The 11,562-nt window shown below is 40.9% G+C and overlaps 1 protein-coding gene across 2 annotated transcripts; it reads left to right on the top strand.

Annotated features, from left to right (window-relative positions):
• The first annotated feature begins 6,045 nt into the window (after positions 1–6,045).
• On the top strand, positions 6,046–11,464 carry LOC120521448 (MKRN2 opposite strand protein-like). 2 transcript variants are annotated; one of them, XM_039743051.1, is made up of 4 exons: positions 6,046–6,371; positions 10,638–10,687; positions 10,774–10,936; positions 11,100–11,464. In XM_039743051.1, exons 1-4 carry the CDS (start codon positions 6,163–6,165, stop codon positions 11,326–11,328), a joined length of 651 nt encoding a protein of 216 aa, XP_039598985.1. In that variant the 5' UTR covers positions 6,046–6,162; the 3' UTR covers positions 11,329–11,464. The 2 variants fall into 2 exon arrangements, with proteins under 2 accessions (XP_039598985.1, XP_039598986.1); XM_039743052.1 differs by lacking the exon at positions 6,046–6,371 and adding an exon at positions 10,081–10,518.
• The last annotated feature ends 98 nt before the right edge of the window (positions 11,465–11,562 follow it).

Here is an 11,562-nt window from a genome sequence, read left to right as displayed (position 1 = left end):
ACGCCATTCAGTTTTATTAAGAGACTGGGAACTCTTGAGATTTACATATGATAGCACAAAGATTTCTTTAAATTGGTCGGTGAGTAAACACACAATGAAAGACACGGCAGCAACTTCTGGAAAAGCAGCAATAACTTGCATTCCACAAGACAATAAATAAAATCTAAAAATATCAGGAACGAAAATCCTTTTTTTTTGTTAATCAAAGCACACAGTCCACACTCTAAAACTCTGTTAAAAACATAAAAGCGAGGATACAACCTTTAGTGCTGCTGTTGTGTTACCACAACAACTAATCGTCCAGCTGTCCACCGATACACTCTTCACTGGACACTTGTTTCCCAACAGAAGTTTTGCTACATTGTCGAATCCCTGTCGGCGTCTCTTTACGGGCTTCCTGGGTTGCTACGACGACCTATCCACGCCTCACTTCACGTCTATGGCAAGCATTTAATACGTTTAATTAGATATCTTCTTTCAAAACTTTGATATCATGAGTTTAAAATTTGATATCACCACTTTGAAATCTGATATCGAACTTACAAAATTTGATATCAGGCTTTTAAAATTTAATATCGAGCTTTTGAAATTTGATACCAAGTTTGAGGATGTTAATATCGAATTTCAGAAGCTCCATATAACATTTGAAAAGTGTAATATCAAATTTAAAAAGTGTAATATATTTTAATTTTATTAAACTTGATATCAAATTTCAAAAGCTCGATATCAAATTTTAAAAGTGCAAGTGGTCTGGGCAGCGTTCTTAGTGGACACTCCCTCTCACCACCCACTTTCCAGAAGTATATATCTGCTTCGGTCCCTGCCTAAATTAACATAACGACTTATCAAACAATGGTAATACCAATTTGCTTTGATCAGCAGTAGTGTAAACATATTTTTGCTCTTTAAACAACAGAATCAAAGTAGGTAAATATCCATGTCATGTAGACACCAGCAACAATAACCTGTAACAGAATTACTCAGGAAATTTGCCTTTTCACTTATCACCCCAGTCCCCACAGTGGTTCCCTATTACCCCTTCATCTACTGGCTTTTACATTTAATATTTACATGTTTCTTTGCCTAAAAAAAAGATAAAACCACCCAGTGTATAAAAGTGTTCCCCTCTCATTCTTCATCACTTAAGTGCCTTCTGCAATCTGCTTGACTCTCAGCAAATGTTGTTGCTCTCCTTTTTCTTTCTGCCATGTCACTTTCTTTTGTGATCACTTTGCTGTAATAAACTCACAACCACTGGTTCATTTGCCAAGGTTGCTACTCCATAACATTTTTTGAATTTCAAGAATGTATCAGGTCATAAACTTTCAATTAAGATCAAGATTGAGGTTCTAACTTCATTAGCTCATGAGTGATCATGTGACAGATGGACAGCCCTTAACATTTTATATATAGACTAGCTGTACCCTGTGGCTGTGCCCACATAGTAATGAAACCGGACAAACTTTAAAAATCAATAGACGCTGGCACTGTATCTGATCATGTTCAGCTCTGATAAGAAAGTGTTCCCCACTTGGGGAGAAAAGCACATGGCTGTGATATCCCTGGAAATCAGTAGCTGCCCTCTAAAACACACGGAGCTCTGATCTCTCTCTCAAAAACATCAAACGTTACTCCTTAACAATCTGTAGATGATAATGTCTGTTGAACAAACAGGTATTGCTAGCTAAGCAGAGGCAAGGTGTATTCCAACATCCACTGCTTCCATAACTGGAACACAAGTGAATAGAGATGTCACATCATATGAGACCATAGAGTCATCTGCCTCCATAATGACATCTCTCACCTTCTGCACAAAATCCAAAGTGTTCTGACTATGGTGTTTTGAGCTGCCTACCAATGGGTTGAGGACAGCGTTTTTTTCCGCTTGAGTGAGTTGTCTATCAGACAGATTCTTCACCCACTTGTCCAAATCCTCGGATTGTGTCTCGCACCCTTGTGTCTGTTGGCTGTAGAGGACACTCCCTATCATATGCGGATGTTTCTGGCACCCCACAAGTAGATCAAACTTCCTCTGCTGCCTGGTCTCAGACTTTTCATGCTGTGCTAGACAAGCCTTCTCAGTGAATTCAATCACCTGTTGAAGCACGTTCTCATCTAAAAGCGATGAAAGCCTTTGTTGGATCTGCTCCTCTTTAGATTTCAAAACATCAATAGTAAAGTTAGTTTGTCTCACCTGTTCATTTAGCAGCTGGCTCTGTGCCTTCTGTAGGATTTTTGTAGCTCGGAGACCCTTCACTGATGATTTAATCTGTAGACTTTTAGGTGTAATTTCGCTCTGTCTACATCTGAGGCTGAATTTCAGGTGGTTCCTGTAATCTGCCATCTTACGTGCTGTTTGCTCTTACTCTTGTACAAGCATTAGGCAGTTTTTGCCAAAGTGAGTCAAAATGTCTCTATTTACATCTACAGGACAGTGGTCACTCTTTCAGTGATGAAGATGTGCACATCCCGGACAGGGAGGAACGCTGGTTTGAGCGAGGAATCAAGGAGGCCATTTGCGTGAAAAAGGAACGACCATCTTTGAACTGAGGAGAGGGCCTAAGGGTACATCTTTCACCATCTTACAATGCGGTGATTGCAGCCATTCCCCAACTCTCTGTGAATGGTACTCATGGCCATTGATCAATGGACAATTTGCATATCATTGATGACACGGCCCATTGTTACTCAATGGTGCTAGTTCGGTCATTAGGCCAAGGTACTGTTCATAAGGTTGGTGAAACCTGCAGTCAGCTGAGACTGAGGAAGTCACTTGGATAAATGATGAAATTTATCGGAAAAAAATGATGAACAGAATCAACTTTCAGGAATAAAACTGAAGAGGCATCTCATACTGTGTATTAGTAGGCAGATCATTCCACATCTTTGGGGCCCTGCAACTAAAGGCTTGACTTCCCACTGCTCTACTTCATCTGGAAAAGTCATCTATGATAAATGAGCATTGGAGTCATCAGATAGGAAGATTCTCTCATCAGATTGAATGGCCAGCACAAACTCCACTGCAGAAAATCCAGGAAGGCGAGGTGGCCGGTTGGCCGAGGTCTTCAGGACTGAAACTCTGTTTGACTTTCTCTTTTACAATTTTAATCTCCTCTGTTGTCAGCTGACCATAGTTCAACTGTTAATTAACGAGCAGATATTATTGGTTTCTATTTATTTTTAATCAGTTTCTACCTTGTTCTCAATATGTTTTATCAAGTCTGTATTTTTATGTGTTATAGTTCTGTGTGTGGTCATTAATATAATCTGCACTTGCATTTTCACTGAGAGTTGCTCACAGCACTCAGTGAAGAGCACTATACAAAAAAATAAATCGTTCTTCATATTTTTGTAAACTACACAGTATATTTTTGGTAAAACTGGAGGTAAACCAGAGTACACATATAATGAAAAGGCGAGAACTTGTAAAATCCAAATGGATAACACCCTGACACAGTATTTGAACTCATAACAAAGGATCTGTGAGATATTACCACTATTGACTACCCCTCTCAACCGTCTGCTTTGCTAAAATACACAGAATTAAATACTGTTATTTTGTACATATAATGTACCATATAGGATTTACAAATTAGGATTTGTAGAATTTGTGTAATTAAACGTTTTATGATTTACATGTGAGGATAACTGGTCACTCCCATATGACCTCGCATGAGTGGGTTGGAGCGAAGGTATGGGGGTTGGCAGGGTTGTTGTGCCCTGTGATAGATGGGCCTTGTCCAGGGTTGGTCCTGCCTTACACCCCATCTTGTCCGAGTAGGCTCCAGTCCCTGTGAATCTGAACTAGGATAAGTAGATTTCAGGACTGATTGATGGATTAAGTGGCTTTTTTTATTGTGTTGGTTATAGAAATGCACATGTATATGTATTTGCATATTACAGAACTGACTGTATTTGTATTTATTTTCAGATGGTTCAAGTCATTCTTCCACAACAAATAATGACACATTCTGCCACAGACTATTAGCCATGGTCCTAGAACTCCCTTTTGTCATCTCTTTACATTGGTTTCCAGTGTCAGTGCTTTTAATGTCTTGTTGACATTTTTTCTTATTTGTACCTGAATACAATTGCGCTAATGGTGGTATGATGGAATAGCATTGTTTGCTTATCGATTCTTTTTCTGAAGTTGCACGTTAGGCAGAATGCTTTATCCTAAACTGACAAAAATATGCGTATGTCAATCATTTTCCAACCTGCTATATCCCAACACAGGGGTCTGCTGGAGCCAATCCCAGTCAGCACAGGGCGCAAGGCAGGAACAAATCCTGGTCAGGATGCCACACCAGGGACAATTTAGGATCGCCAATGCACCTAACCTGCATGTCTTTGAACTGTGGGAGGAAACCGGAGCACCCGGAGGGAACCCACGCAGACTGTACGGGGAGAACATGCAAACTCCACGCAGGTAGGACCCGGGAAGCGAACCCAGGTCTCCTAACTGCGGGGCAGCAGCGCTATCACTGCACCATCATAGGCATATGTCCTTAATTAAAAATAATCATTTAATCTAGACCAGTGGTGCCCAATGCGTCGATCGCGATCGACCGGTAGATTGCAAAGGTAGTGTAGGCAGATTGCCTTGCATTCAAAATTTTTTTTTAAACGTTAGACTATCATATATCCTCCCTATGGCCAGTCTGAGATCTCTTCTCTTCTAACACACTGGTCATCCCGCACGCACAATCAAACGTGTGAGCTACTGCAAAACTCCGGACATCTAAGTGATCAAGTTAGCTTTCCAATTTATATCGACTAAAGAAGGGATTTAAAAAGAAATTGTTTGGGGCGGGTATGGGCTTTATGTGGAATTAGAAGAGGATTTTTTTCTCTCACAATGTCACAATCGAAGTGCGTTTGTCTGATCTGTCAATCTATCATTGCCATTCCAAAGAAGGAAAATGTGGAAAGGCACTTTCGAACTGTTCATAAAAACTATGAAACTGACTTTCTTCCGAAAAGTGATCTGAGAAAGAGAAAGGAGAGGGAACTAAAATCGCAGTTAATCGGACAGCCGTCATTTTTCACTCAGCTGAATTCAAAAGCTCCTTGACTGCATTATTCTGCTCTACTTATTTATGCGAGTCAGCCTTTTCCCACATGAAGATTATTAAATCCAAATACTGTAGTGACCATAAATAAATGTATTGAATTGTCATTGTGCCATGAAGGTTATTCAGTTATGTAAGGTACGACAACATATATTTTATGTATAAAGTATACTCAGTATATATATATCCATCCATTTTCTAACCCGCTGAATCCGAACACAGGGTCACGGGGGTCTGCCGGAGCCAATCCCAGCCAACACAGGGCACAAGGCACCCACCGCAGGACACACACAAACACACCCACACACCAAGCACACACTAGGGCCAATTTAGAATCACCAATCCACCTAACCTGCAGGTCTTTGGATTGTGGGAGGAAACCGGAGCACCCGGAGGAAACCCACACAGACACGGGGAGAACATGCAAACTCCACGCAGGGAGGACCCGGGAAACGAACCCAGGTCTCCTAACTGCGAGGCTGCAGCGCTACCACTGCGCCACCGTGCTGCCCTTTATATATATAATTTTTAATGTAAGTAGATCATTTCGACCTGGTCATTTTATAAGTAGCTCGCAAGCCGAAAAAGTGTGGGCTCCCCCGATCTAGACGATTGGTTTGGTAGTTTGCATAACATATAGCATGAATTTTTTACAAAGGACAGAAAATGTTACAGAAGAAGAGAAGGGTAGAATAGCAGAGAGACCGACAACCATACCGACTAAACTGGCAATAAAGAATGGACAGAATTAATTTAGTTGAAATTTAATCTTTCAATCCCAATTACTTGAAAATGAAAACTAAAGTTTCATGACCACGATAACACACTGCAGGCAAGCAGGCGATAGCTGAAGCACTGTTTTGTAAAGTTCAGGGCAGCAGAAGGCGCCTTTCTCCCGCCCTTCAGACCACCTTTGTACCTCTTTGACGTCCACGTCGGTAGGGGGCGGTGCTCTTCAAATACATAATGTCATTGGTGAACTCGCCCATCAATCAAGATGCCTGTACCGAATTCGGGAAGAAATCGTTCTGCAGGGAGAGCTTTTTACAGCAGACGCACAAGTGTAATAAGGTTGTGACAACGAACCGAGATGCAGATGGACAAACGGGTTGTCCGCTTTCAGCACTGCAGAGGAGAGATCTATGGCTTCTTTGTCCCGGAACTGTGTCCTGTGTGTGGAGAGAGCTTGAGCCACAGGAGACTTGAAGACGCACCTGTTAGCATCCCCAGCCCCTTTACTGATGGACACCAGGCAAAATGTTCGTTTCTGGTGAAACCCACAAAGGGCACGTTTCTCAGGTAAGTATGGCAATGGTTTTCGTTGGAAAACCCTTTCCGGACACGGCGAGGGCGGCTTGGCTTTACCACTCTTCGCCCTGAGTTTGTTACTCTTGTTTTATTCCGTTGCTGAAACGTTGGTATGGCCAATGGAGTCGGGGCTGGGCGCGCGGTCGCTCTTTTGCTGCTAGTTATGAGCCGTAAATAACCGCCAAGAGCTACATGTACGGATTTACAGCAGCAACACTCACCTTTTACTTTGGTTCTTTTAGTCTACACTTCAACAGCTTCTTATAAGCGGAAGAACAATACTTGGGTGCAAACTTCCATTACAGTTTTCCTAATGTTAATCTTGAATACTAGTTTAAAAACCTCTCAGAGTAAATCATGTATAATGTTTTTTATGGTGTAAACTTAAAATCAATTTGCTAACCTACATTTGTTACTACGGAAGCAGGAACCACTGCAGAATGTATAATTCCTATAAGGTGTGCAGTATAGAATACGAGTATATGGGGTTTGTCATTATTCAGACTTCCGCTGAGCGATATACATGTATCATTGTGCTTGAAATCGATTGACTTTGAATATGGTGGTGGTCATGTCAAATTACACTACGTGCTGTTAAAGGATCCTCTGGATCTATCGATTAGTATGATTAACAGATAAAACTCCATTCGATACAATCCAATACATACAGTATTCTGTAATCGAAAATTATTCTTGCAGTGAAAATTTGTGGAGCAAGAAAGTTAAACTGTTTTAATAATCCCTGAGATAGATATTATTGGCATATATAAGATCTATTCTTGTAAAATTCTTTATATAATTTTCAGCGTGTCCAATGTGTAGGCTTACAAAAGAAAATCCAGTAAACAGAAAGTGGACCATTGGGACTATATCAGATAGAACAAGAAAACATGAACCTAGAAGAATCTCATCTTGGACATTCATTTTCAGTGTACTGTAGTGTCCATCTGCATGATTACAGAATGTTTCATGAAGATCAAGCCTTGCATACTTTGAAGTTAAACATGCAGTCTTTTACACTCTGCAATGAAGGCTACAGCAGGACTGCCCCTTGTTAATGACCGGCACGCCATGGCAGTTGGGCACAAGCTGTTCAAACTTCGCTCTGATCTCATTCATAAGTTTACTGCAGTCCTGACCGACCGCACACCGTCATCGTGTCTTCATACACCGTTAGTACGATATGGCTTCACGCAGGCTGCAAATGACTTGTGCCGTGTCCTAAATTGCCTGGTGGCATGCATTGTGTGTTCCAGCAGTGAAATGGTAGCTGTTGCCACCTCGTTCGTTCATTAATGCAGAACTATGCAAGTGCAGGTCCTTAAAGTCCAAGTCTCTAAGTTTGTTGTAGTGTGTCTGTGTGCTGGCCTCCTTCTCCAGGTCTGGTAAAGCCACACAATATTAAAACATGTGTAAGAACATAAAAACATAAGGGATTTAACAAATAAGAGGAGACCATTCAGTCCATCCAACTTCTTTGTTTAGCTAATGGCTATGTCTCAACATGTCACCCAGGAATTCCTTAAAATTTGTCGAGTTTTCTGCTTCAATTACATGTCTTGGTAGTTTGTTTCAGATTCCCACAATTCTGTGCAAAGAAATGCTTCCTACCAGAGGGGACTGGGTGGTCCCGTGGCCTGGAACCCCTGCAGATTTTATTTTTTCTCTCCAGCTGTCTGGAGTTTTTTTGTTTTTTCTGTCCTCCCTGGCCATCAGATCTTCCTCTTATTCTATGTTAATTAGTGTTGTCTTATTCTAATCCTTACTTTGTCTTTTCTTCATCATGTAAAGCACTTTCAGCTACATTATTTGTATGAAAATGTGCTATATAAATAAATGTTGTTGTTGCACCTTCTGTCTTAAATTAGATAGATAGATACTTTATTAATCCAAAGGGGAAATTCACATACTCCAGCAGCAGCATACTGATAAAAAAACAATATTAAATTAAAAACTGATAAAAATGCACGTATAACAGACAATAACTTTGTATAATGTTAACGTTTACCCCCCAGGTGGAATTGAAGAGTCGCATAGTGTGGGTGAGGAACGATCTCCTCAGCCTGTCGCTGAAGCTGCTCCTCTGTCTGGAGATGATCCTGTTTAATTAATTAATTAAGTGGAAAGAGCTCTGCTGGATCAGCTTTATCATTCTTTGATGATTTTAAATACCTCGATCAGGTCTCCACACAGTTTCTTTCCTCTGCTTAAGACTAAGCAGGTTTAATTCTCGGAGTCTGTCAGAGTGGCACATGTCCTTCACCCTTGGGATGCACTCGGCTTCAAGTGCTGCGGTGTCTTTCTAGTTGCATGGAGATCAGAACTGTGCACAATACTCCAGATGTGGTCTCACTGGTACATTACTGTATATAATTTCGTTTAAGTAGAACATCCCTCAATTTGCAGTAAACAGTTTTTATGATGTAACCTAATGTTTTATTTGCCTTTTTAATTACTTCTGCATATTGCTTAATCAATGAGAACATTGCACCCATTTAACACCCTCAATTGTTTTTGGAGGTTGCTTCCTGAAGGACAGTGTCTCCCATCTTGAATGTAACTGATGCTCCGTTTGCACTTTTTTGCATTAAGCTGCATTTTCCAAGTGTTCTCCAAGTTCTGAAGTTTGTCCAGGTGTTTTTCTTTTTTTTTTTTGCTGCCTGTTCAGAATCTGCTGTTTCATAAGTTTATTAACTACACTGGAATCCGTGTCATTAATATAAATCAGAAAAGTAAGAGTCCCAGGACAGAGTCTTGGGGGATTCCACTGATGACTGCACTCCTAGTGACGCGTTCTCCTCTTATCTGCTGATTAACCAGCACGATGCCTATGGCTTTTGGTCTTCAGTGTGGGACTGCGTCAGATTCTTTTTGATTAAATTATATCATATGATTTGTTTCGTCAACTCTTCCAGTTGCCGGTTCAAAAATATAGGTACTTGTCTAATTTAAGTCTTATTATACTGTCTATAATTTTGCCAGGTACAGTATGTATGGATGTGAGACTTATTGGTCTGTAATTATCAGGATTTATTTTGTCTCCCTTCTTGGAGATCAGAGTCACTTTCGTGACTTTCCAGTCCTCTGGTGCTTCTCCTTTCAAGTGACTGCTCAGATATGCCTACTGACGGTTTAAGGATGACATTATTTTCATTTCCTTCAATACAATTGATACCGTGGGAAATCCTAACAGGATCAGAAAATATACGGCTGAAGAAACTAATGATTTTTGAATTCCCTTTGGCACATTCATTTTTAAAATGATTTTTTTTTAATTACTTAAAATGTACTTCTTTTAGCCTCTAAATGTAATTGTTCTGATTGTATCTGCAGCACTTGCAAATGTTAGTTGTTTTCCGTCATCCCTAAAGAACTGCATTAGCGTTTGCTTGACAATATCTAGTTCTACAAACACATGTGAACAGTCTGGCTGTACGAATCTCTTCAGCTTAGCCCCATCCCCAGCCCCCTGTCCACGATCAGAACGAGAAACAAGAGATACCAGGGCTACCCTATAGAAAATCAGGAGCCATTGGGCAGGTGGGGATAGAGCTTTCAAAGATTCCCCCACCATGATGACCCCACTAGTACATATGAAGTCATTTGGGCTGGGGTTTGATGTGTCAAAGCTGAGATGTTCTCGCGTGCTTTGCAGTCAGCCTTGTCTGACGTCTTCGTGGAGTGTTTTTGCTCCTGCACTGCTCACGGTGTGCAGATAAACATTTGTCAATAACAACGTCCTCTCTTTGCAGCTTGCCTTAAGAAACATTTGTGTTGACCGTGTTCTCAGTTCACTTTTTTTATGCTAAGCTATTGCACAAACACATTTGAAGTTCTTGCCTCGATCTTTCGCTGCTAGTATCAAGCCTCTGTTGTTCTGAGTGCCACAATTTTGTGGCTCGCGCTGTGATCCCTCACAGAATGGATGGCAGGGCACAGTTATTTATAGCTTTTAACTAATTCTGGCCTTAATCGCAACAGGTGTTGTAGCCGTGTGGCCTGTTCAGCAGCCGGGACTGATGCGCATGCCCCTATGCTTCTCGTTACTGCTATAGGGAAACAGCCACACTGAGCAATGATTATGGCTGAATGATGGAGTGGGGCTGCACTTGAAAACGAGTATTGATCCTAATCTGAGGTGTGTCTAAAACAGCAGGATGCTACACATAGCCAATCTTTGGAGTCGATCCAATTTTTAGATTTCCTTCTGGAGATTTGGATCACATTACTGAAATATTGTGGTCGTGTTCTTTTTAGGGACTATGATGGAAAATCGGATCTTCATGTGGGGATCACCAGTACTGCAGGTACAGTCGTCTTTGAGCTCATCATCGTGTAAGGAGGTTTTTTGCAGCTCTGCACGCCTGATGATTTTGTTCTTTCTCCTTTTCAGGTATGGTGTACAACTACAGAGAAAGTGGAGTGTGCCAGGATACAAGTGGCTGGGAGCAGGCAGTCAGTGTGGCCCTGGTGCAGCCTGATATGTACAGTCTAATTGACCAGTGGGACCACTACCTGGAGCACTTCTCACAGGCAGACACGTGGGACCCAAAAAGGTATGCAGCGTGTGTGCGTATAGCTCATAGAAATAATATCAATGCACAAATGAAAGGTCTTCCCAGACACTAAGCCTTTTTACTTATGTGAGATCAGAATCTCTCAGGCAATGACAGCCTACCTCCGATTAATAATGTCTGTTCTGTTGCTTTCATTTTTCAGGTACAATGAGAATGATCACAACTGTTACACTTTTGCGCTGACATTTATAAACTGTGTGCTGATCACTCAGGGCAGTCGGCAATTGAGTAAGAATGAATTCACCGAGAGATTTGTGCTGCCCAGAACAAAGCGAGCCTCTAAATACATCACACTATACCAGGAAATCTCTGAAAATCACTTTTACATTGTTGACACAGCACAAGACCATACGGAGAATGACAATGTGTAACTTGGATTTGTCATGTGCCTGTTGTGCATTTATGTAAGAGTGAGCCGCTTTGCTTTCATTGTATTGATTATGGATGAAATTTGGCGTGTGTATAAGTTGACTTCAACCAGAATAAGATGTGTGCAAGTTTGGGTAAGCAACTTTATTTTCTTTTAAAGTTAATTTCTGTGTCTTCATTTTTTTATTGTTCAGCAATAGGATATTCATGTGCTCTACAGTCATTAAAAAAATTAA

This window comes from Polypterus senegalus, unplaced genomic scaffold (genome assembly GCF_016835505.1).
Source record: "Polypterus senegalus isolate Bchr_013 unplaced genomic scaffold, ASM1683550v1 scaffold_908, whole genome shotgun sequence".
Lineage (NCBI taxonomy): Eukaryota > Metazoa > Chordata > Cladistia > Polypteriformes > Polypteridae > Polypterus > Polypterus senegalus.
Note: the sequence above shows the minus strand (reverse complement) of the source record. Positions and strands in the feature narration are given on the sequence as shown.

Excerpts from the sequence above, each read along its gene's own strand:
- LOC120521448 (XM_039743051.1), top strand. The coding sequence starts at position 6,163 with ATGCAGATGGACAAACGGGTTGTCCGCTTTCAGCACTGCAGAGGAGAG. Across the intron at positions 10,688-10,773 it reads GGGGATCACCAGTACTGCAG|GTATGGTGTACAACTACAGA; the intron begins GTACAGTCGTCT and ends TCTCCTTTTCAG. Across the intron at positions 10,937-11,099 it reads GACACGTGGGACCCAAAAAG|GTACAATGAGAATGATCACA; the intron begins GTATGCAGCGTG and ends TTCATTTTTCAG.